Source organism: Paecilomyces variotii (assembly GCF_004022145.1).
Source record: "Paecilomyces variotii strain CBS 101075 chromosome Unknown C8Q69scaffold_1, whole genome shotgun sequence".
NCBI classification, from domain to species: Eukaryota; Fungi; Ascomycota; class Eurotiomycetes; order Eurotiales; family Thermoascaceae; genus Paecilomyces; species Paecilomyces variotii.
The window spans coordinates 2,695,926-2,720,908 of NW_021167140.1; the positions used below are offsets into that span (position 1 = coordinate 2,695,926).

The 24,983-nt window shown below is 43.1% G+C and overlaps 7 protein-coding genes and 2 non-coding genes across 9 annotated transcripts; 5 read left to right on the forward strand and 4 right to left on the reverse strand.

Moving 5' to 3' along the window:
- Positions 1-249: 249 nt before the first annotated feature.
- C8Q69DRAFT_440824 (hypothetical protein) lies at positions 250-4,014 on the forward strand (the record flags this gene model as incomplete). Its single annotated transcript, XM_028628691.1, has 13 exons — positions 250-432; positions 508-801; positions 854-901; positions 950-1,216; positions 1,303-1,405; positions 1,624-1,839; positions 1,917-2,075; positions 2,137-2,361; positions 2,431-2,616; positions 2,679-3,081; positions 3,131-3,270; positions 3,345-3,807; positions 3,975-4,014. 13 exons carry the CDS (start codon positions 250-252, stop codon positions 4,012-4,014), a joined length of 2,727 nt encoding a protein of 908 aa, XP_028489400.1.
- Positions 4,015-6,154: 2,140 nt separating this feature from the next.
- Positions 6,155-7,470, reverse strand: C8Q69DRAFT_452279 (hypothetical protein). Its single transcript, XM_028629555.1, has 8 exons — positions 7,228-7,470; positions 7,110-7,173; positions 7,006-7,052; positions 6,882-6,945; positions 6,759-6,826; positions 6,619-6,705; positions 6,486-6,551; positions 6,155-6,434 (listed from the first exon to the last, which is right to left on the reverse strand). The coding sequence occupies exons 1-8, from the start codon at positions 7,437-7,439 to the stop codon at positions 6,314-6,316; spliced, it is 729 nt and encodes a 242-aa protein (XP_028489401.1). The 5' UTR covers positions 7,440-7,470; the 3' UTR covers positions 6,155-6,313.
- Positions 7,471-8,801: 1,331 nt separating this feature from the next.
- On the reverse strand, positions 8,802-8,873 carry C8Q69DRAFT_t19. The gene has a single exon. It is a non-coding gene; the product is annotated as a tRNA-Ala (tRNA).
- Positions 8,874-9,726: 853 nt separating this feature from the next.
- Positions 9,727-11,816, reverse strand: C8Q69DRAFT_35097 (hypothetical protein). Its single transcript, XM_028627563.1, has one exon. It carries the CDS (start codon positions 11,527-11,529, stop codon positions 9,877-9,879), a length of 1,653 nt encoding a protein of 550 aa, XP_028489402.1. The 5' UTR covers positions 11,530-11,816; the 3' UTR covers positions 9,727-9,876.
- Positions 11,817-15,805: 3,989 nt separating this feature from the next.
- C8Q69DRAFT_t8 lies at positions 15,806-15,877 on the forward strand. Its single transcript has one exon. It is a non-coding gene; the product is annotated as a tRNA-Ala (tRNA).
- Positions 15,878-16,700: 823 nt separating this feature from the next.
- On the forward strand, positions 16,701-17,863 carry C8Q69DRAFT_503273 (N-acetylglucosaminyl phosphatidylinositol de-N-acetylase; the record flags this gene model as incomplete). Its single annotated transcript, XM_028632475.1, has 2 exons — positions 16,701-16,938; positions 17,142-17,863. The coding sequence occupies 2 exons, from the start codon at positions 16,701-16,703 to the stop codon at positions 17,861-17,863; spliced, it is 960 nt and encodes a 319-aa protein (XP_028489403.1).
- A 904-nt stretch (positions 17,864-18,767) lies between these two features.
- C8Q69DRAFT_484536 (mitochondrial ATPase expression-domain-containing protein) lies at positions 18,768-20,663 on the reverse strand (the record flags this gene model as incomplete). Its single annotated transcript, XM_028631770.1, has 2 exons — positions 18,768-18,955; positions 19,076-20,663. The coding sequence occupies 2 exons, from the start codon at positions 20,661-20,663 to the stop codon at positions 18,768-18,770; spliced, it is 1,776 nt and encodes a 591-aa protein (XP_028489404.1).
- A 643-nt stretch (positions 20,664-21,306) lies between these two features.
- On the forward strand, positions 21,307-21,790 carry C8Q69DRAFT_503275 (U6 snRNA-associated Sm-like protein LSm3; the record flags this gene model as incomplete). Its single annotated transcript, XM_028632476.1, has 4 exons — positions 21,307-21,429; positions 21,489-21,581; positions 21,654-21,690; positions 21,756-21,790. 4 exons carry the CDS (start codon positions 21,307-21,309, stop codon positions 21,788-21,790), a joined length of 288 nt encoding a protein of 95 aa, XP_028489405.1.
- Positions 21,791-22,274: 484 nt separating this feature from the next.
- Positions 22,275-24,849, forward strand: C8Q69DRAFT_452293 (putative GTP binding protein). The gene is made up of 3 exons (XM_028629556.1): positions 22,275-22,530; positions 22,596-24,135; positions 24,213-24,849. The coding sequence occupies exons 1-3, from the start codon at positions 22,477-22,479 to the stop codon at positions 24,512-24,514; spliced, it is 1,896 nt and encodes a 631-aa protein (XP_028489406.1). The 5' UTR covers positions 22,275-22,476; the 3' UTR covers positions 24,515-24,849.
- The last annotated feature ends 134 nt before the right edge of the window (positions 24,850-24,983 follow it).

Consider the following 24,983-nt stretch of genomic DNA (forward strand, 5'->3'; position numbering starts at 1 on the left):
ATTTACTGAAATATAGTAGTTATTACTATAATCTAGCAGTCAGGACCAGTAATTACTATAGTAAGCTCACGGGAAATGGTCGGCCCGATAGGAGAGTTCCTATACTAAGCTTAGTAAGCTAAGGGTTTATACAAACAATACAAATATTTTAGCGAGTAAAAAGTTTAAACACACTAAAAAAACTTCTACAACCTTTTTATCTTTAGATATTACTTTTCTTTAGCTATTAATAGTCTTATTAAGACTATTATGGCTTTAGATCTATCTCAAAGACTCCTAGGAGTTATAGAATCTAATAATATTTCTGACTGGAATCAAAAAGATGATTATTCAGTTTATTCTACTGAAACTCCTAATATCTTAGAGATATTAGATGAATTCGAGCGGGAGCCTCAGGATGAAGACTCTGATAACGAAGATCCTTTGAATACGGTATGTTAATTACTATTATATACTAATCTTTACTGTGATAATGTTTATATTACTAATACTATATTATAATATTAGATTGACAACCAACCTACTACTAGTATATCTAGTAGGGAATCTAGTAACCAATTACTAGATCCAGAGGAGTTACATCCAATCTCTACCAATAGTTCATTGGAGATATTACCTTTTTCTAGATCAACCAGTGTTGAACTAGGCACGAAACCGCTTTTTGGTATTTTCAGTCAAGCTAAATACCTCCAATATTCTCAGACAATACCAGAATACCCTAGTACTCATCCTGAAGGTGTTGCTTATTGTGTGAACGTCAGTAACCTGACGCAATCCACAATCGATAACTATCATAGTCAGGTAAGTATTAATCTATATTGGTAGCGGTTATAAGAGTACTAATATATATTAGGTTCAATATGGTAAAGGTTCAAGAACAACCAGCAGCAGTAAGACGAAAGTAACTGCACATATACCATTTCTTAATAATACTGAATGTATTGTTAAGAAATGGCAATGTTCTGGTGTTCGTTGTTGTCCACATGTACCAGAACATATTCAGACTCTCAATCATACCGAAGCTTCTGAAAGTATTTGGTTACAACTAGTACTCAATCGACATGACCAAGAAAACATTACCAATAACCGAACGGATCAGCAACGACTAGAAGAAACCAGCAACCGACTCTATGATTCTGGGATTTACCAACGAGACCATAGATGTCCTGATTCCTGCCGTAATGGAGGCTTGAAACTTGGATATGATCACACAAAGGTAAGTACTAATTCCAATTAGTATAATCTAATATATTAGTAGTATAATTACTACCAGGACTTAATACTAATAATAAATCTTATTAGGATCTATACTGGCTTAGGTGTAACCAATGGTTCCCATCTGATAGTGCACAGCATTATTTCCAGTATCTTCCAAGAACACTAAACTTTGACCACACTCACTTGCGTGAGTTATGCAACTCGCAAGCCAGTAATTCTAATCCTACCAGTACCACTGGTTATACTGGTATCTCTACCAATACTACTTCAACAACAAACCCACGAATCTGCAGTTTAGTTGAATCAGTACGAGCTCGCAGTAAATATTGTGGTAAGGAAAATTTTTAATCCCTACTAAAACTAACTGGATATAACTGCTAATACTGGGTACTATTATATTACTAGCTTATCATGGCGTATCTAGTCCGATTCAAACAGTTCCATGTGATGTTCAATTTTTGTATATCACACCTAAAGACTATCAGCAAGTACCATTTGTACTGTTTGTTAGTTTTGGAACCCATCGACATCCACCACCTCCTACAGCAAAGGTACCCCGTGATATCTGGAATGATATTACTAAAATTATTCAAAAAACCGATACTCGGGGGCTTACTGTTGGTATGTTTTAAGATATATTAGTAACCCCTAATAATTACTAATAAAATACACTATATACTAACAACTATTAATACTAGGTCGATTCATACGGAATAGTAATCTCCAACAATACCTAAAAGAGAATAATGCAACTAGGCTTTCTCAGATCCACCCAGCTTTGAACAATCAGGACATTATACGCCAGATGATATACAAAGAAAAGCTATTAAGGAATCCATTTGGCGAGAGCTATGACGGTAAGTATAAGCTATAATTATTAATATATACTGGTAGATACTAATATATCCTATAATACAGCGGTTCTCTTCCAGTTCCTAATGAAAACCCAAAATTCACAAAGTCATGAATACATTCGTGATATGTACAATGATGGGGTAAATATTCGTATCATTTGCTTTTCTCAAGAACAATCAGTTGCTTTCAGTAAACAACGTTCTTTTCAAGTCGATATGACTTACAAACGCACTGGTAATGGCTTCAACGAAGTTGTTTTTGCAACTATGCCAGAAACAGTTGGTAACGGTATGTACTACTATATACTAATTGTTACTAAGTATACTTAATACTGACTAAGCCTATTTACTACTTTAGCGGTTGTCCTTGCTCGAGTTTTTGTGAATAAAGACTCAACAACAATGTACACAAAGCTATTCGAAAAGATTTTCCCTCTTTTAGCCGCTACTAGTAATAGTAGCAGCCACCGGTTCAACTGGTGGCACATTGATGGCTCCGGGATACAAGCAGTAATCACCGATATGTGTCACAAACAAGCTGCTGGTAAGTATTATAATAATCGGTTTTAGCAATATATATACTAGTATAGTACTAATATTTACTAGGCCTTGGTCGATACTTATATAGTATCGATAATACCCGATCTTGGCAGGAGCATATAATGCATACTACCATATTCTGTTTGATTCACTATTTCCGAGGTGTACATCGGAAATATCGGAGCTTTGATGCATACCAGCTTATGCGTCGGTTAGTTTCAGAAACAACTAAAAGCAACTGTGATCGAATCTTACAGACTTTACGCAACCACAACAACCGGGATATCCGAACATGGGTTAAACATAAGGAGATTCCTTGGATCCTATCTGGTCTAAACGCCAATTACTCTCGGATGCCTTCAATTACGTTTAATACCTACCAGAGGAATTCAAATGCAGTTGAAGCGATACACCATCGGGACCAAGTCTTGACTGGTACTGGAATTTCGTTACTTAGTGCTATCATCCAGTAGGTAATATAACCTATTGGATAAAACTATTACTAACTGGGTCTATAGAGCACAAGATATCGATAACCGAGCTGTTCATGGAATTAACCAGTATCTTGAAACTGGTGTAAGACCTGCTTCAAATTTGTCTACACCTCTAAGGCGTATTCAGAATCGACCAGTACAAGCTACACCGTCAATATCAACTGGTAAGTAATAAAACCTATTATATGGTTAATTATACGGAGACTATTATTATATATAAAATACTAATAAAGTACAGTTACATCTGGTATTGCTAGCCCAATTGATCTTACAGATAGCCCAGACCCTCCAGTGGCAACTCAGGCTATTCAATCTATATTGGATAGATTCAACTCTAGTGGTGTTACTGGTAAAAGAAAGCGAACTCGGCAGGCCATGACTACAGACCCTATTACGTCGCCTACACCTAACCAGAAAAGATCCAGAAAATCAGCAAATAAGAACCTAATACTGACAGCAACTGGAACTACTGGACCTACTGATATACCTAGCTTTGAGAGGTTACCCTCTTTAGAGACTAGTAGTCAGTCAAGAAATACTAGGGTACCTAGTAACATTATGGCTTACACCGATGAACCAGCTGCTACTGGTAACACCAATACAACTAACGACAATGATCTGGCATTTAATAGAGAGCTTACCGCTCTCCAAGATAATATCAATCGCCAGATATTAGAACTTCGAAAGAAGTATAATAAGATGTGAGCAAGGATAATAGGTTTCGGTTTCAAGTTTTGTCATTTAGTATTACCAGAAGATGTTAGTGAGTTAAATATTATTAGTTAATACTAATATATTAGTCTATTAAAAAGAGATATATTATAAAATCAGTTTATTAAACTAGAACTACTAGTATAAACTATACTAGATTACTGGTTACTAGAAAACCAGATAGTATTAAATTCTAAGTCTGAATTGCAACTACTGGACCTAATTATCTAGTATATAGTCCTACCTAATATATAATTTTTCTTAAGGAATTTAGAATTTTAAAATATAAATATCTTTATAATTAGTAGATTAAATATTTAAATATTTAAATAAGATATTTTAAAACCCTTAAAAATATAATATATATAATTTTTATAAAAAATATTAATATTAAAATAATTAAATCTATTATTATATATAATAATATTTAAAAATTATTTATTTATTTTAATCTTTAATAAATTAATTATTTTTATTTATTTTATTAATTAAATATATTTAAATAATTTTTAAACTTAGTTATTTAATATATAATTTTATTTAAACTTTTACTAAAATTTAAAAAATTTAAAATATAAATATTATTAATAAATAATTAAATTATTAAATATTTAAATAAAATAAAATTATTAGTTTTATCTTTACAATAAGCTTTATATAAAAATAGAATTATTTATTAGATATAATAAGATTTTATATTTAACTTTCATATATCTTTTTATAATTCAAATCAAAAAATATTAATTTAATTAGATAATATCTGAATGAACCGACATTCTTACTAATTTTTAAATATAGAGATATTATTAATTTTTTAAAGATATTTTATAATATTATAAATAATTCAGATTAAAAATAAATTTAAAAATTAATTTTTATAATTATTTTGAAAGATATTATAATTATTATTAAAAATTAATAAATATATAGAATTTTAAATAATAAAAAAAAATTCTAAATCTCTCTTATATAATTAAAATAAATAAATAAATAAAAATATTAAAAGTAAGCTTAAAATTAAATTAAAATTAATTTTTTAAATAATAATATTTAAACTTAAATAAAGAAAAATAATATAAATTTTAACTTTTAAATCTATATTATAATTTATAAATTTCTTTATAAATAAAACTTAAAGAAATTTTTAATTTAAATTAAAAGGAATATAATATATTAAAGAAGTATTTTTAATATATTAAATCTATTAAATCTATTTATAAAATAGTTTTAATAATTTAAATTTAAATATTATATATTTTAAGTTTATTCTAATATTTTTTATTATTTATATTTAAATATATTATATTATTAGAAAAATTTATTTATTTTTTTTAAAAAATTTTAAAATATTAAATTAAACCTTTATTATAATAAAGTTATTTAAGAATTAATTAAAATAAATTAATTATTTAATAATAAATTATATAGATTAAATCTTTAATTTATTATTAATTTAAAAATATATAACTTTTAATTTAATTATTAAAAAAAATAGAATTTATTTTTAAATTTAAAAAATTTTTAATTATTCTTAATAATAGACTTTATAAAAAATTATTAATTTAAGAATTAATAAAATATTTAATATATTTTAAAACTATTATTAATTTTTTAATATTATTAATTTAAAAGTTATTTTATATATTAATTTAAATATTATACTTTTAATATAATATAATATATATTTTTATTATTTAATTATATAATATATAAAATATTATAATAATATTTAAATTATTTTAAAAACTATAATAAATTATAATATTAATATTTAAATTTTAAAATATTAATAATATTATAAAATATAATATTATTATATTTTAAAGTTTAAAGATAAAAAAAGAAGTTTTTCTTATAATTATTTTATATTTTTTCTTATATATAAATTATTTTATAAGTTAAAAATATTAAAAATTACTTTAAATTTAAGCTAAAAAATAAATTAAAAATTTCATTAAAAAACTTAATTAAATAATAAAAGAATTAAGAATTAAATAATTTTAAAATAATATTAAATAAGTTTATTAAAATTATAAAAAGATTTATAAATATTTTATTTATTTAAAAATTATAAAAATATTAATTTATTAAAAATTAAAATAAAAAAATTTAAATATTATTAAATATAATAATAGATTTAATTATTTTAATATTATTATTATTCTATAAAAATTATATATATTATTATTTTTAGGGATTTAGAATACTCTACTTAAATATCTAATTATTTACTCTACTAATTATTAAGATATTTATATTTTAAAGTTTTTAATTCCTTAGGGAAAATTATATATTAGGTAGGACTATACACCAGATAATTAGGTCCAGTAATAATGGAGATATTTTAAGCAGTGTACCAGTAAATTTACTAGCTACCAAAAGGGACCAGTATTAATCTACTACGGTCTACCTAACTGCCTTTACAAGAAACCAGCACCAACCAGTACCAACCAGCACCAAGCAGCACCAACCCATTGCCCAGTTGCGATTAGTTGCTCACGCCTTCGCCTTTCCTTTGCCTTTGCCCTTAGCACCGCTGGCCCCACCAGTAGTACCGGTAGCACTGCTCTCATTGGTGGTGGTGGGATTGTTTCGGGTCTTACGAGGTGGGTAGTAGCTATTGGTAAGGTTAGTAACAACCAGTATATCTTAGAATATCAATACTCACTGGGAACAACTGTGATTGATCCTATCACAGGCCTTGTGCTTCTTGTTTGCACATGATTTGCAAGGACTAGTTGTATTAGTAAATACCAATACCAACCAAGGAAATAACATATACTAGTAGAACTGTTACATACCCGATGGTCGTCTCAGGGGATTTTGATCTAGCGGAGTCATCAGAGGAGTCCTCCCCTTCAGAATCGGTTTCTGCCACTTCGAGTTCACTACTACCATTAGATACTAGTATCACAGAGTATATTCTAGTAACTGCACTTACTGATCGCCCTTGCCCTTTCCCCCATCTAAAACCCTCAGGCCCTTAAACAGATCGATACGTTTGGATCCCTATTAGTACTACCAGTTAGTATCAGTAGAGAATCAACCGAATGAGTATACTCACGATATGAGATGTCTTGATGTGTTTGCGAATAATGGAACCCGAACCCCAAGTCGACTGGTTCGCTCTAGTAGGACCAGTCAGTACCAATACTAACTGGGCAATTATACAACCAATTAATACATACGGCTCGTAGACGCAATATGGACAGCGTTTCGCACACTTCGGTATCTCCTAGTAGCTATTAGTACTCTCAAATATAACCAATAAGGATTAGACGTAAATACTTACGATCTCGCCTTTGTACGGCCACTTCTTCTTCTCATGATGGGCGCAATCGCAAATTTTTTTCTTCCTGTAACTAATCAGAATAGTACTACCAGTAAATACCAATATGTAATAGACGTACACGATTTTGCTGCTCTTGGACGGGGTAGCCTCCTGCGCGTTGGGATTACTGGTTAAACCAGTAGTATCAGTGGTATGACTGCCGCCAGTAGGGCCGGTGGGAGCAGTATAACCAGTCGTATCAGTGGGATTGGTGGTAACGGTGGTAACGCCAGTGGTATCGTCACTGGCATTGGTAGTAGTATTACCGGTCGGACTGGTAGGGGTCGCCATCGTACTAGTTGGTAGACTGTACCTACCTAATCTACCAATCGCCATCTGTTAGTAATTAGTACTTACCAAACATAACCAATATAACCGGAAACGCATAAAAAGTGGTAAGAAATGGGAGTAACCAGTATTGGCTTTTGAGCCTAATCATTGGTCGCGGTCGCAACTGCCAAGTCTGACTATCGCTTTCCCGTTCCCTATAAGCTCAAACTAGGGGATATAAGGTTTAAAAGAGACAGAATTAGAATAATAATAAACTCAGTGTATCCAGACACCTTTATTAGGGATTAAAAACAAGATTAACTAGGACTTACCTGTCTGAAGATGGTTGACGAAGGGAAGAAATTAAAAGGGATTAATCAAATGTGATTTTTTTTTCATATGGTGTTTGTGGGCTGAGTGAATAACATACTAGCCTAATTTGGAAATATAAACATCTACCAGAGTGAATCTGATATTGCCTAGTCTACTAGTCGGATATAGCCTACGAGTATACCAGTTGTATATAGCCTGCCACCAGTATACCAGTCGGATATGGCCCACTACTAAGGTATAAGTCGGATATTGCCTGGCATACTAGCCGCGACTACCTTGTACCAGTACGTTTTAGTAGACTAGTTTACCAAGATCAGTTAAAATTAATAGCCTGTATTTGCTTAATTTTAATACAGATCTAACGGTTATTTACACGGTCTCGCGGGGCGGTATAATGGTAATTTACAACTAAGCTGTTTTAATAGTAATTAAACTTTACTAGTAAAACTAATAATATTTAGTATAAAATACAGCAATTACAATCTTACCACCCCGCGAGATAAGATTTACCTGTACTTACCACCCCGCGAGATTTAAAAATTTTAGATTTTATTCTCTATTAGTATATATTAGTATAATTTTAATATAAAATAATAATTTACCAGTAACCTACTGGTAACAAAAACCTCGCGACCTCGCGAGACGCCACCTCGCGACCTCGCGACCCATATAACCCGCACGTGGTGCGATTTTTTTTTTCTTTGTCTTCCTAAACATCCTTGTTTTGTTCTTCTAGCCCCGTAATCAACGAGACCATATCGATGAAATATATACGTAGAATCGACCATATAAAATCCCTCATCCCCTCCCCCCCAATCTCTACAATAGAGTTAGCACACACACACACGCAATATAATAATAATTCACCATATTCTACATCAACATTCCATCTTACAAAGTAAATAAATACATACATACATACCCACTAAGTAATTTTTCCCCTTCCCATATCAAAAACAAGACATACTCGTACTCGTACTCGAAAAAAAAGCAAGGACCAATCTAAAAGAAAAAGAAAAAAATAATAATAATAATCGGGCCAAAAAAAAATGGAGTTGCGGGGAATCGAACCCCGGACCTCATCCATGCTAAGGATGCATTATACCACTAAACCACAACCCCATTTGATGAAAGAAGGGTCGGGAAATATGTTACATATACCAAGATTATTGGCTGTTTAGTTCAGTTCTCAGTTAGACGATGGTAGTTACTGTAACTATGCTTGTAATTTTATCGAGAGTAGATTTAAATTAAGGTGTGTAGCCGGTAGGTAAGTGCATATTCTTGATGACTAGGTAGCTCATTATTCCAATCCTACTCTTTGAGCAGCATACTTAGGTGGTGGCATTAACTTGAAAGTGTTAATTGCTTTGGTACTCCGTATTTCATTTGTCGTAAGAAGATGGATAGTTAGAAAGTGCAAGCTATTGTTATTATTATTGAGTTACCATCTACTATTTACGATATAATGCTCAAGATTAAGATGATAAGATGATTACCATGTGGTATTTAAAAGAAAAGTAGCTAACAATCTCCATGCCGAAGCACTCTGGTATTTCTAAGTACGTTGGTGCAATATAGACGCCTGTGAACTATTTCCCTTTTCGCCAATTTGAACAGAACACCGCACCCAGATACTGTGGAAAAAACAAGCAGTAATCCCAGAGAAAGCTCTCTGTTCGAGCTGGGTATAATAAAAAACAAATGCTTTTGATCACGTAATTCAGGTCATTAAAATGTGTATGTTCAATGCGATTTGCAAATTCCAAGGGGAGGAAAAAAGAATCCCTCTCGAACAGCCCATCATGACGCGTTCGAAGGGTCATGAATGATCGAACAGTGAGACGTCGCGGACGTCGAGACTAGGTCTGGCGAATTAAGGAGTAGACGGTAGTCAGAACGGGAAGCTGATGGACCGTGGTTGATGTCAGTTCCAACGGCATCCGCGGTTCTGGCGTCCCATGGATGATAAACGCGCAAGCAACTTTAATTGTCCCAAAGCACACAGGCGAACCAGGCCCCCGGTCTTAATGACTAATAGCAGATTCATGACTTCGTAAGAGTTCCGGTGCAGTCCAAACAGGGGATGCAGATGGAACTATTGCAAACCGAAAGATGAGCGGTTTCACCGTACAACACCCTGTGCGACATCAGACGAGTCGCCTTCGTCTTCGGGATGAGCACGACCTCTGGTCTCAATTGGTGGTCCGGCAACGAGGTCGTCGGTGGTCAGTCGTGCCCTCTCCTGAGGACGACTCTCCATGCTTTCCATTGATGGTCGGGAGGACCTGGTGGAGTCACCATCAAGTCGCAAGTGCTCCATCCTCTCGAGGTCCTGGTAGTCAGGGAGCGGTAGTGGAGAGCCTCGGTAATCTTCCATGGTGCTGTTGACGTCCAAAATCGCGTATCCGGGAGGGCTGGCAGGTACATCGTTGTAGACAGGTGGCATCTCCTCGTCCCAGCTGATGCCCAGTCCACTCCGCTCGGTGACGTGCAGGTGGAACTGCATCCGGAGAACACGGGCAGCTCCGGTGGGCGTGATAAGTTTGGTGTTGCGGTTGGGGCAGAACTCCTCGGCGACGATAAGTTCGATCACCAGATTGTGCTTCACCTCTAGTCCACCGGGGGCGTCCATATCACACACTGGGTTGCAGCCAGGTTTGATGTTCGCATCGAATTCCATCGTAATCTCACCTCCAGCGGTGTCGAAGTCCGTTTTCCATCCACTCTTCTCCTCATTGTGTCCGATGATTCTGGTTTCCTGGTGCAGGACTCCCTTTCCTTCCCCGCCGACCTTGTGAGCATGTTTCGCGCAAGCAGTGGAGATGATCTTCTGGTGCTCTTCAATGCGCCACATCATCTTTCGTAGGCGCCATCTCGTCTGGGTCTCCTCGCCCTTGTCGACCACTCCGCTCAGAGTCATTTGAACCGGGAAGGTTCCAATGGGATGGACGACGGAAGGAAGCACCACCCGACCGGTGAGATTAGTGGGAGGGAAGATGCGGATGGAGGACTTGTCATTTCCGGGCAGAATGGCGCGACGGATCGTCAACGGTGTCTGGAAGGTAAACTCCTCTCCAGTCGAGGTCAGGGCCCTGGCCGAGAGCTTATATTCTACCCCTCCCAGTGTGCCATTGGCAGAAGCGGGGAGATGGCCGGGGAACAAGTAACTGAAAGGATAGTCATGTTTACCGCGCTGCAGCTTGGCGGGTTCTGTCAAGAAATCCCACTCACACAGCGGTTCTGTGCGGGTGGAACAGTTGGGGCAGTCCCTCGAGACTGGCTTCTTCGTGCTGATACTGGATGTCAAGCGCATCTCAAGCTTCTGGAGAGTGACCGCTCCAGGGATCTCCGCCACATCGATCAGGAGACGGCCAGACATCAGAGCGCCGCTCGAGTTTGCTGGACTGCCATAGAAGACGAGAGGCGGGGATTCGAAGATGACGTCCAGCTGGGCCGGAGGCTGATGAGACTCGTCTCTGGCTGCTGGACGCTCCTTTGACCGCGACGAACGCCCCAGGCTGCGGCGCTTCTCCTTGCTTTCCTTGTGGGGGTGGATGAGAGATTCGAGAGATTCCATGGAGAACGACAGACGACGCTCAGGGATTAGAGCCTGCACGGCATGAGCATTCGCGGGTTGCTTCCGCGACACCGTTTGGTGGGAGATTTCGTTGACTGACGACGATGAAGAGTTGTTGGAGTGTGTGGAAGCGGTAGCAGAATTGTGTAGAGAAGAGGCGACGGGCCGGACGAAATTAGGGAGGAGACGGCCGGGCATGGTGGGCGAGCTTCACGCCTTGGGTGAAGAAGTTAAGGATGTAGACTTAAGATCCCCCTCCCCCAAGAGATAAGACAATCAGGCTATTCCCTTGTATAAAAAAAAAATTCAGATAGCCAATGGCGAGTGGTGAATGGCGCGGACAGTGGCTTTGTCCGAGTGACGTTTGCGGAAAGAGACGCTCTCTGCGGATGCGACGTAGAAAGTGCAATTGAAGTATAAAATGCGGATTCGGCAGCTATAGTCTTCGAGTTGATGAGATGAGTGAGAAGAAAGACGTGGCACGACGGTTCACATATACATCGTCCTCCGCGCGAGATCCTGCAGCAATGACGGCAGCGCAGGCGCAATCTAGACTGGGGAAGTCGTGATCCAAGTCCCTGTGGTGAGATGTGCGTGAGATGGAAGCGGGTTATTCTTAGGCAGTATGCGCGCAGCAAACAGGGTATCAAAGATGAGAAGCGAGTACGCAAAGTCGTAGTGTCAAAAAGTCTCAAGTAGAAGTAATAATAATAATACTACCAAGATCGTATTCTACGACTCCCTGGTGGGCGCCAGGGAGGTTTTGTAGTCTATGTCTCGAACAAAACATTTGCCAGGCGGCAAGGGGCCACCGAGGACCCAGCAGCCAACGTCTTTCCCAGATCCATCTAAGCTTCGACCAAGGAACGAGTTTTTTCTCCGTCGAGACTTTTTCTTCTTTTTTTTTTCAGACCAGGTGGTTCATTCCAGGGCATTCGGAGCGTACCTTGACGGCCTAGCCACCGATGCTCGCGGACAAGTGGGGTCTCGTTTCGAATCGACAGGTCTCGACACCGTCTCGTTTCTTACCGGATACCATACCATACCATCATCATACAGCCAGCGGGATGACACCATCTGGGTTTGGAGGAGTACTATGATTAGATACCTACCTAACCTAGGTATGACCCTGACTCATTTTGCCCTCATCAACATGAAACAGAAAAGGACCAAAAGAAAGCTTCATCTTATGAAAGTCTAGAACTCCTAGTAATAATTCGTCAGATGTGTATACTGCTCTTGAGACGTACTCATGGTCCAAGCAAAAGCAAGGGTAGTCTAGATAGAAATCACCCTGCAGTGTGCACACTATGGTAACTGTTGTTGCAGGGTTAACTACTACTAACTACTCCACTGCATCAGGTCATGCTTCCCATCCAACTCTGACATGCGGGGTAGATACGGCTGTACTGTACTTGCGACGGACATATGATCGATCGCCTTGATCAAGAAGAATAGCATACTAACGACCGTGCATTGTTGATGACTGGATGGATGCAGTACATAGATGCCGTCGCCGGGGAATCGGAGACGAGTCCCTGACTCCCTGATCACCTCCGGGCGAGAGTTTAGGGTACGTGGCCTGTCACGTGCTGAACCAAGTAGATAGGATGGCAATCTGTGAGATCGAGATGAGCAATGGTGTTGACATTCCGCGCAATGCCAGGATCATCTCGTGCTATGCGCTTGACGTGTCGCAACGGTCACCCGCCATCGCCGTCATCGGCTCATCACGTGGCGCCATTGTCAGGCTGTTGACCGCCCAGGAACTTGTAGCCGGACTGGCACTGCCGCTTTGCCGGACCCAGCATGCACCATGGGCAATACCGATTGTGACGATCACAATACGGTAACAATACGGCTGCGAACAAAGAAGGCGCAGCCCTATTTGGCGATCCCGCGGGCGCCAGGATGCTCCACCAGACACGCCGGGCTGCCATTGGCTCCCCTGCAGACCCAGGGAAAATTCTGAGGATTCTGTTCTCCTCGCTGCTTCCTGTTTGGGCTCCTCGTCGCTTAACCCCGCACTGTCTGCTCTGCCGGGCCCGCGGGGATTATTATTATTATTGCGCAGGAGAGCAGCTCGGCTATCCTCATATTATTATACTGTAGTATGTTATTGCATTTGGCACATGAACTCGACCCCCTTTCTGCACAGGGGTCACTACAATTTTCTCGAGAATCTAGGCTGTCTCAATATCTTTTAGTTTGGCCACTTGGTGCTCTGTGCGCTCGTTTCTGGGGGATGATGCAGCGTGATGACAGCTGGGATGGCAGACTAATTACCTAACAGCTTTGTTCTCATTGCAAGTCCGGGGTCAACAAGCTTAATGCGCTACCTTTCTCCCCTGCCACGTCGTCCATAGAGATCTCGCCATCGGGAGCGTGGCCGTGTTTCGACGCCAGAAGTCAGGGTCTGGTCTCTACTCTAAGCTTACTACTCTATTACTACGTACTACTACTAATCATACATGATGATACATACTCCTCCCCGAAGCGCATCACGCTCGATCCAACGGGTACCTTGCGAACGTGCTTCGCGCGATGGAGACGGATTCGTTGAAGCTCTCCCGGTGCAATCATCGGGAAGATCGCACCATTCATCCCTGGCCCGGTACCCTCGTGGTCTGATGGAGAGTAGGTATGATCCTACCTCCTTGTTAGGGAGATTAAGATAATTTCGGACTCGCTCCCGGCCCATGACTCCCGGATGCCGGGCCGTGGATATTATTGGGTCACGACTTGCGGTGTGTTCTACCCATAACATACATTTTTGCTCTGATCTATACTGAAACATCTCCCTCTGCAACAGCGTATCTCAGTTATCAATCTAAACGACGAGTATAGCCGGCAATAATAAAATACGCCGTCTCCACCGTCGTCCATGGTTCCCGGTCTGGATGCCGCACTTCAATCCACAGCAGGAGACCGCTGGTGTCGGCTGCTCTACGGCGCTGTAGTAGATCTGTCGTCCAGCGGGTAGATTTTTTTTGACTAGGTATCTATCTCCATACAATGCCCTATCTCGAATGGTGCCCGCATCATGGCCGTCGTTGCGAAGCCAGATCCACCTACACACGCCCGAATACTACGTTGCGCCAGCAGTTGCCATGGAACAAAGCAATCCATCTTTTCGTATTCTATCCACCGGCAAAACCATGTGAGGAATTATTGTTATTTAGGTCCAGTACGGTGCTTTATTATTGTGGGAAAATTATGGCTGAAAAGCACACCATCCTACAACCCGGGATTCTGCACCCGAATCGCCTGATTTGGCCCTTTCATGTCGGCTTTAGTCAACCGTCACCACATCGTTAGGGCGTACTGTTCTCGAGGTTGGTCTTATGTAACGCCCCGTTGCAGTAACTAATTAAAATAATACCCTTCTGGGTCGCACGGTTGTCCCTATTTCTGTCAATTCGTGACTCATTTTGCGCTCTATAATAATAATAAAAAAAAATTAATCAAACCCTCAAATATGCTATGTCGCTCTTACACCGCACCGCCTGGAAAAGTCAGCCATACCCACTTGTCTATCGGGCGAGACTCGACACCGAGTGGACCGCATCGCAGCCCCTGGAGGCATTTTTTCCGCTTCAGGAATTCTCACGCTGCTTGCTCGGCATCCAGAAGTTCCTCGCGATCTCTATTTTGAGCACCAGGCGACGGCGCGTCCTACTATTGGCTCCGTAGGCCGCCGGCGTCTGTGTAGAATATTTTTGGCTGGCGGGCCCCTCGATTAATTCTTCCATCGGCGGGTCTTGCCTTTGCTAAATAAATTCTGCCGTGTCTTCGGAGGTCTCCGTCGGCCGCTGCTAACCGCTGCCAGATCTACTAACTATCTAGTAGTAGTAGGAAGTCCAGAGCATTATTATTGTTGCCATCTCTTCTTCGAACTAAGCGCTGGCGCATGGCTTCACACAATATCATTAACTAATTAACCAATTGTTAGTTTGCTGGAGATCTCATCCTTTAATTTACCTGCTACATTACCCATTTGCAGCGGGTTCATTGCTATAGGATATGTAAATACCTACCTGACCAGGTTCCCAGGCTCTGGGCCAAGGTCGGGCAAGCAACTTGCGAGCTTGGAGAGGTCCAATATTCCGTTTGCTTTTCATGCCATTTGGGATATAGCGACTGCTCTGTGTGGATATTCTCGACGTAATAATAATAATCTAAATGGTATTAGCTGCTTAAGAAAGTCAGCCTTTACTTCCCCGCGGAAATAATACTATCGCTCAGAAATATATATTATATATCGCACGGGAAGGTAACAACAATATAACCCATAAGAGGGCGTAGGCGTTGCGCTATCAATCATTTAAACCCAATATGCAAGATATAATACTATATTAACATCTCTATTATTATTGCTATCTATAGATATGCGTCTTTATCTGTCTTACCGAAAAAGGTGACTCTCTAGAGATTCCCCTCTTAAATCGCATTGAGGAGCAGACTATCATCCAATGGGGTTGTGGTTTAGTGGTATAATGCATCCTTAGCATGGATGAGGTCCGGGGTTCGATTCCCCGCAACTCCATTTTTTGCCGATTTAATATTTTTTGTCTCCACGAAGAGGAGGGATGTGTCTAGTTTATATATACTGCTACCTACTGACATTGTGCAGTATTTTCATTTTTCCTCTTCGTTGTTGGTTGTATATCTATCATTGTTGATGTCGGAGGAAGTTAACGAGTGACCTTGGTAGAAAAGTATCGCGTGAGCCATGATGGAGCTCCTCTATTCAGGTTAAAGAAAGTATACGGATAGTAATATGTTTTCTGGTAAATGCCGTTTAAGTCTCAGATATAATCATCTCGTCCTGGGGTATAACCCTGTAGTTACTATGTAGTATTACTTCAACTACTTATAGTCTACATAGTACATACAAACATACCAACTCTACCCCTCCCCCTTTTCCTCCGGGTGTTTTATGCCACGTTACATGTTCGTGATTGGATCTTCAATTGACTTGATTTCTCATCGGAGAAACCAAAAGATTTCATGATACCTCTCGCATAATTCTTTCCTGCGTCAACAGCAAAGAACGGGGATCATTAATTGGTGCTATGTTATGGTGATGTCGGCTGCGCATCGTCCGTTTCGCCGCATCGTGACCCATCCCGACTCTCCGCAGCTCCGCTCCATTTTATTATCATCGCTTCGATAACGGCGACACCCTCTCTTTGCTTTCTCCTCTTGCGACGCGACGCGACGCGCAATTGGGTGCCGTCGCTTGACAATCCCAATAATTAAACTATAACTATCCTATCCAATCCAATCGCATATGATCTTCAATTGACGACGCAACCACCACCCTCACCTCCGTGTCGAGTCGAACTCGACATTTTGCCTCTCCCGCAATGTCAACCTCGACATTATACACGCTCGCTCTCACATTACCTCTAGTCCTGATCTTCTGGACATTGTCGTCGACCTCTGGGTCTCCCTTCGGGAGCTCTTTTCCGCGACTGTACAATAAGCGGATATGTCTGCTCATCGCGCATCCGGATGACGAGGCGATGTTCTTTGCGCCGGCGCTGTTGGCGCTGACGAAGCCGGCGTTGGGGAACCATGTGAAGATTCTGTGTTTGAGTACTGGTATGTGAAGAAGATGTTTCTCCTTTGGGTTTGAGATACATTGGAGGATCACGGGGAAGGAGTGGCTTGTCTGATGCTGCGCGAAAAGCTCAGCGGACAAGTTACGATCTAGATCAATGGCGCAATTGCTGCTACACTACATTACATACCTACATACCAGGAAACAAAGGAGAAAACATGCTAATAGATATATTTCCTTCCAGGCGACGCCGACGGCCTCGGCCATATCCGACAAAAAGAGCTCCAAAAGAGCGCCCAGCATCTCGGCCTCCGCAGCGAATCCGACGTCTTCATCGTTGACAACCCGGCCCAATTCCCAGATAGCATGTCGAAAACCTGGTCTGAAAACGACATCGCATCTCTGCTCGCATCGGCCTTCGCCCCTAACATCTCATCATCCACCCCCTCGGCAAACGGCTCATCATCCTCGCGCCGAAAACAAAATACATCCGATAACGACGCCCCCTTCGCGACAATCGACGTCCTCATCACGTTCGACAAGCACGGAATCAGCAACCACCCCAACCACCGCTCTCTCTACTATGGCGCCCTGGCATTCCTCCGTACTCTCATGAAGGGAAAAACAGGCTACTCCTGCCCCGTGACGCTCTACACACTTAGCACGACGAACATCGTGCGCAAATACGCCGGTGTGCTCGATGCCCCTGTGACGATGCTCGTTGGCGCGCTGAGTAATCTACGATCCGCCCTCGGAGGATCTAGAAGTGGGAAATCGAGATCGAGCACAGGCGGCGGCGCGACGGCTCCGGAGCGGTTATTGTTTGTGAGTAATGTGAATGAATGGCTACGTGCACAGGGGTCGATGGTGAAGGCGCATAAGAGTCAGATGGTTTGGTTTCGATGGGGCTGGATCACGATTGGGAGGTATATGGTCGTGAATGATCTGAGGAAGGAGAAGATTTGAATTGAAAATGAAAAAAAAAAAAAAAAAAGTTACTGCCAATGATGGAATTGGTGTCCTACTCTACTCTACACTACAATACCATATAATGTATGTATGTGTAGCATACATATACTGCGGAAGTAGTGTATGTACAGTACAGTACATATACTGCCTAGATTTATAAGGAAAGCCCCAGAAATCAGGATGGACGGAAGGAAAGAATGATGATGGATGGATGGATGGATGGATGGACTGTATATAATAATGTATCTTACGCTTATGCCATGTACATATGTAATTTTCATTTACACATTGGTTCTTCCCTCTTTCTACTTTCAACTATGTAATATAGACAGAAGCGTACACTGATGTAGTGAGCAACTTACCATAGCTGAAATAACCCGCCCCCCCTACCTTCGAGAGCAGAGATATCACATCTCACATCACATGGTCAATACTCTTACTTCGTCCGAGAAAACTACAACTATCGAAATTGAAGCTGACAGAGAAAGAATATCATTGCTGATAATGAAATACATTCAACATCGCTAATAAAGAAAACCTCATTTTCCTTTCCAGATCCGCCTTTTTTTTTGTTCCTCGCTTTTTTCATACCTTACACTGACTGATTAGTTTTCGCGATGTTGAAACAAAGGAAAGATAAGAGACATGATACATGAGGAATCATTAGAAATGGGGTAGGAAAAGCATTAGGTCGTAGATGGAAGTAAATGAAATTAAGAGGATCGCCGATCCTGTTTGATGTAAAGAAAAGAAAAGAAAGAAGGGATAAGGAATAAGAGATGCATTATGAAGTTGGAAGGGAATTGGAATTTTTCGTTTGGGGTATGTGCATAAAAAGCCGAAACAAAAAGAGAAATATGTAAAAAAAGGGCATAATAGAGAGGGAGCGAGAGACGACGGCCTACAGTACCGTTCTAGCCCACACGTCTCTCATCCAGGGGAGAGACAGCCATGGGATAGTTGGGGATGGGCTTCTGATTTCCTTTTCGGTGTCATGTCCTGGTTCAGCCTCTTCCTCAGGGGCAGCTAGACCATTTGCTGTATTGCGAATCCGGTCAAGCCAACTCAACAAGTCCATATTGATTGTATCTGCATCATCGATAACACCGGTATCGAGCTCATCTAGTTCGTCAGGGATCAGGTATTTCTCACTTTCCCACACCAGCTGCGTCAAGGGCGCCACATCGAAATTCAGATTACGCCCGTCACCAGCACGGAAGCTCTGCCAGAAGAAGTCGTCGTCAACTTCCTCGGCTTCCTCCCAAATCTCGGGGTTTTCCGCGCGTGAAACTCGACGGATGGCTACCTTGTTATGGGGCTTGAGCTTGCACTGCCCCCAGAAGGTTTTCCCTTTAAACCCGACAACCCCAGTGCCGGAGTAATACCAGAAGGTAGTCGGTAAGAAATCGGCCCATTCTTCGAGACCTCGGGGAAGAATCTGCCACTCGAATACTGGATTGTCTCTTCCTGTGAAGCGGTGGTGGATCAAGAGCAAACGGGCCATACGCTCCACGAGTGCTGTTACCTGCGCAGTCATCAGCCGTCGGATTCCGTAGGTGTGAATTGCATCTGCCAGTGCGCTCGATTGGAGCACTGAGTTCCGGTCATCCGCGTCTGCCCGGGAGGCTGCCGTGAGATATTCTGCTACGACTGACCTGGCGTGTCTTGATTGCTGTCTTACTTCCCTAAGCAGGTCGTAACAGGCGTTCATATGGCTCCGGAATTCGCGTAATCGGGCCCTGGTCCAGGCGGTTTTCGCCATTCTGAAATATTCCGCCGCCCTAGGATGCACATGGTACGGAGCCGATGTCATAACCTCGAATAGCGCAGTCAGGAAATCGTACGAAACACTCCCTTTGGCATTTCGGACGGCGTCCGGTCCAAATCGCGGCCGGGAGAGGACAAAGGATCTCTCGAATAGCTCGTACCAGACGTTTTCCGGTACGGGGATATTGTACGAGCGCGATACGTAGTCCAGAACGCGCAGGGCGCTTTGCAAGTCGTTGTTGGTCCCGAATCCATGTGCTACGGCGAAAAGTAAGCGTTCTGACGGATGGAGCGGAGAGGAAGGCTCGAAGCTGGTTGCGGGAGGAATCTTTTCGGGGTCATTCTCCTCCCGTAACAGATCAATATCGACGTTCCAGACCAGCTTGAGGATACTTTTCATGTTTCCCGTATGGCCCGTGCGGCAGCAAGCCAGGAAGAGATTCACAAACGTCCTCTCATCTGGAGGAATCTCTCGTTGCGTCATGTCCCTGAAAATAGCCATCACCTTCAAGCGGACACTTCTGTTTCCAGTTCCGTAACCCTGCCATCCTTCACTAGGAGTGTCAGACCGTCTCTTGCGATAGTAGTACGGAGTGACGCGCAGGTTATACTTTTCGCGCCCAACGAACGTATGGTCCCAGACTTTGGCTTCCATGTAGTGATTATAGCACTGGATGTCTGGATCCACTCTCTCCTCCTTCATGTCGAGCCAGATGGCGTCTGCCATCTCCACATCGCCCATGGCGCGTGCACAATCGAGGAGATGTTGGTATTCTGCCAGTCCCAGGGTCTGCTCCCCCTCGTGCCTGATGCGAATGATTGCCGCAAGGTTGTGAACGAACTCGTCGAATATAACCTCTAATGGTTTAAACATCTTCGCCAAAACCCCTGTTAGATGCATAGGCCGGTAAATGGGCCGGTAAGGCTCAATGAAGTAGGCTGGGGACAGGATACGCAGTGCCTCGACAAAGACGCTGGATGGCAGCGATGCGACCACTTCACGGTACTGCGGATCCAACATTGCATTCATCACCCGGTCTGGTTGGCCATCTCGAATGATTCTGTAAAATGCACGCTCTCGTGCCACCGCGTCTTCCCGGGGCTCATTGTCCTCTTCTCGCGACGCTTCTGAGGGACCTTCGAGCACGCTCGTAAAATTCCAACTCTGTCGCGAGACGAACCTGTTGTCAAATATACTCGACCTGTCTGGGGGTGGAGCCGGCTTCCATTTGGGTTTCGGGATAAGATCTACATCTGTTGGAATGTCAGATTTGGTGGTTGTCGTCCGCAGATGAACCCGATCCCCGCGACGGGAGACACAGAGACCAGGAACCGGGCGATGATATCCTGGACATGGCAGAGGAGCAGCGAAAGAATCAGTTCGAAAGATGATGCCCCGCATGAAGGGCGATAAGAACGTTATCATGAACTTGGGTGGAGTATCGTCAACTAGCGGATCAATCCAAACTCTCCCGAGTCTTAGTTTTCTTGGGTTTTGTCCGCGCTTGGCGTCTTTTGATGCGCTACTGTAGGCCGACCTCGTCTGCCGCCAGAAGTCCCAAGCTCGCCGGTAGATAGCTCTTGCGACGCTCAATCGACGCAACCTCCTCGTCGCTCTTTTCATACCTTGCTGTCCTGTTCCCTGTGGACCGTGATTTACTACACTCCGCGCCATGGCTGACGTTGAGGACGCCGGTTCCTCTGTCTCGGAGCCCTTAGATCTCGTCCGTCTGTCGCTCGACGAGGTCGTTTTCGTGAAGCTACGTGGGGATCGCGAACTGAAGGGCCGGTTACATGTGAGAAACACACAAGATATATGTTGATGGACTGAACTGGGAAGCTCATTGCGCGACAGGCCTACGACAGTCACTGCAACCTGGTGCTAGGGGAGGTCGAAGAGACCGTCTACGTGGTGGAAGAGGATGAATCCGGGGAAGAAACAATCAAGGTGCGTTTGTCTGGGCTATGATGCACCTATGGTCCGTGTCAGGATTACTGATGCTCATGGCAACCGGTTTAGACCATCAGGAAGCAGGAAGAGATGCTTTTCGTACGAGGTGAGTCGTGTGCTACTGAACGCTCTAGGCTGAACTATGGATGCTCATGATGTCTTCTCGCACAGGTGACTCGGTCGTGTTGATCTCCCCTCAAGCGTAATACAATCGGGTCGAGGAATACTTGGGAAGGACGATATCTGGACGCGCATGTGGACGCGCATGCTGCAGGGAAGAAGAGTGAAGCAGAGGGAGCTTTTGAAGAGACCATGGAAGTTATAATGCAGGACGACGAACTCAAAATACGTATTGAAACGGATAAAATGGGCTTTATGACCCGCACATCTAGGTAGCTACTATTACCTAGGCACCTAGTGGGATAGACACGAATAGGACCTGACGGGCACAGACCCGACACTCCGCCTCAGGAATGCAAAAAGAAAAATGAGACTCCACGAAGGCGCATGCCACTAAAAAGTGCTATGATACATCACTCGTTCTGCCTAGAATGACTGACCAGCTGCGGCGGTGGTGGAATGACTCAGTTGTGCGCGTGTGAGTCGCGCGAGGAGCCTCGGGAGTCACTCGCTATCGATAACTTTAAGTCCGCTTCGCCGTCATCGCCGCGCCAACATCTCCTTTCCGTCTGCTCTCCCTCCGCACTCTGGTTTTACCATCTGTTTCGCATATTATTCTTGTATCTAGACTGAACCATGATCATTCGAATACGTACCTGAATCCGCCTGTGGCGACAATATCGACTTACCCTATAGCTACCTAGATACCATTAGTTTCACCACTACTTCCAGACCGCTTCCCCGGATCTTGCTACTACACACCACCCGAATCATGCCGCAGGCCGGCCAGAAACAGACCCCTGAGGAGCGCCGGCGAGGTGAACTGGTATGGTCCTTCATGTCCTGACTGGAAATCTCGTAAGGAGAGAAGACTCACCAGCTTTGCGACAGGCACTGAGTGAATTCGCCGACTACGTCGCAAAGGAACAGGCTCATCGCGCGGTCTATGGCATCGCTGCCAATGCTCCTGGTGCTTTCAGCGATAGCGGATACTCGACAACCAGCCCGTCTATAGTCACTGAAGACCATGCGGAGTTGGACATCTTGGACCAGTTGGGACTGTCAGATGCCCCCAGCAATGTCCGGTTAAAAGACCTCCTGCTTGGCACCGAAACAGAACCCGAGAGCAGTCTTCAGCTGCTGGCTGGGATCATACAATCTCGAATTGACGAAGGCCATGGCGAGACGCTGTTCGATCTGGGCCAGGAGGACAACGGAGAGTCGATGGGGTTTGACATCACGCAGTGGAATACGGCCCTGGCTCGGCTACGAGAGGCAGCTGAGACGATTCCTGCACACTGTCGGGTTCTATTGACGTACAATGTGGGTGGCCCGGAGGAGACAACGACAAAATCAGACAAGGTGAAGGGCTCCTGTGGCAAGATCTTGATCCGGCAGGTCCCCGGATCGGCGGAGGAAGTAATTGAGACAAGAATTGCAGTTGTGGGAAATGTTGACGCTGGAAAGAGCACTATGCTGGGTGTTCTGGTGAAAGGCAGCCTGGATGACGGCCGTGGACGCGCTCGGGTCAGCCTCTTCCGTCACAAGCATGAGATCGAAAGTGGACGTACCAGCTCTGTTGGCATGGAGATCATGGGCTTTGACAGCTATGGGAATATCGTGAGTAGCACACAAGGACGCAAGCTATCCTGGGAGGAGATTGGTAAAAAGGCCGCGAAAGTGATATCTTTCTCTGACCTGGCTGGCCATGAACGCTATCTCCGCACGACCGTGTTTGGGATGCTGAGCAGCAGCCCCAACTATTGCCTGCTGATGGTGGCCGCCAACAACGGCTTGATCGGTATGAGTAAGGAACACCTAGGGATTGCGTTGGCGCTCAACGTGCCTGTGATGGTGGTGATTACGAAAATCGACATCTGCCCTCCACAGATTCGGGAGCAGACGATTACTCAGTTGACGCGAATTCTCAAGTCCCCAGGAGCTCGCAAAATTCCCATTTTCGTCCAAGACATGGAGAGCACCATCAATACCGCGACTCAATTCGTCAGCAAACGTATCTGCCCTATCTTTCAGGTTTCTAACGTCACGGGCGAGAGTCTTGATCTGGTGCGGACATTTCTAAATATCCTCCCTCACTACGGTTACTACAACCCGGAGGCGCCATTTGAGTTCTTGGTCAACGATACATTCTCCGTCCCCTTCGTGGGGACAGTCGTCTCTGGCGTGGTGAAGTCCGGGGTTGTCCATGCCGGTGACACGGTGCAGATAGGCCCCGACTCTCTTGGTCAGTTCACGACTACGACAATCAAGTCCATTGAGCGCAAGCGTATCCCAGTCAATGTGTGCACGGCGGGACAGTCTGCCTCCTTCGCATTGAAGCGTGTCCGGCGAAAGGAAGTCCGTAAGGGCATGGTGGTGCTGCCTAAGCTCGAAGGCCCTCCTAAGGTGTATCGAGAATTTGTTGCTGAAGGTAGGTTCCTTTTGCCCACCGTGGTTTACGTCTCATCTGTTAGTTATCTACGCATTGATGCTTACTATCCTGGCTAGTTCTCATCCTATCACATGCGACGACGATCAAACCGAAGTATCAAGCCATGCTCCACGTGGGAGCGGTTAGCCAGACGTGCGCCATCATTGATATTGATCGTGCATTCATCCGGACGGGTGATCGGGCGCTGGTCGCCTTCCGTTTCGTCCAACGACCCGAGTTCCTTGCTGTTGGAGATCGAGTGCTCTTCCGAGAGGGTCGGACGAAAGGTCTGGGGATCGTCAAGAGTGTCGGATACGATCCAGAGAAACCCCTGAATCCGGAGGCCAAGGCCGCTAAGGAGGGTAAATCATCAGGATAGCAATGTTTAATTTGACTTGCTCTGTGTCTTTGTGCCGATTTCATACATTTCATTATTGGTCTTTTTTCTACTGCAATCTCATGCTTGCACGTGACGACCCGAACCAGAGGATCGGGATGTCCAAGGATGATATCTATGTGGTGAGCTTACAATTTCATGTCTACACCTTTGATTATACTGCATAGATAAGGTCCGGGGAGTTTTTTTCCTTTCCAGGCTTAGCTAGTAATCGTTCGTTTTCCTTGTCCTGGCGGTGTAGCATTATTATTGAGCATCAGCACATGCATCATTCTTCAATCTGTGGCTGGAAAAATATGTCAATATCATGCATTATTATCACGATTCCAGAATTACTTCTAAGTTAGGTAGATCATAGTATGTACACAGATCCAGTGACCCTCACGCTCTCGGTACTCGGTACATACCTGATCACTGCTGTGCCACTTTTTCCCGCCATCCCGCTTTCAAT

Coding starts and splice junctions, on each gene's coding strand:
- C8Q69DRAFT_452279 (XM_028629555.1), bottom strand. CDS start 7,439: ATGGCGACCCCTACCAGTCCGACCGGTAATACTACTACCAATGCCAGT. Junction 6,706..6,758: donor GGAAAGGGCAAGGGCGATCA/GTAAGTGCAGTT, acceptor TAATGGTAGTAG/TGAACTCGAAGTGGCAGAAA. Junction 6,552..6,618: donor TCCCCTGAGACGACCATCGG/GTATGTAACAGT, acceptor TAATACAACTAG/TCCTTGCAAATCATGTGCAA.
- C8Q69DRAFT_35097 (XM_028627563.1), bottom strand. CDS start 11,529: ATGCCCGGCCGTCTCCTCCCTAATTTCGTCCGGCCCGTCGCCTCTTCT.
- C8Q69DRAFT_452293 (XM_028629556.1), top strand. CDS start 22,477: ATGCCGCAGGCCGGCCAGAAACAGACCCCTGAGGAGCGCCGGCGAGGT. Junction 22,531..22,595: donor AGCGCCGGCGAGGTGAACTG/GTATGGTCCTTC, acceptor GCTTTGCGACAG/GCACTGAGTGAATTCGCCGA. Junction 24,136..24,212: donor TCGAGAATTTGTTGCTGAAG/GTAGGTTCCTTT, acceptor TATCCTGGCTAG/TTCTCATCCTATCACATGCG.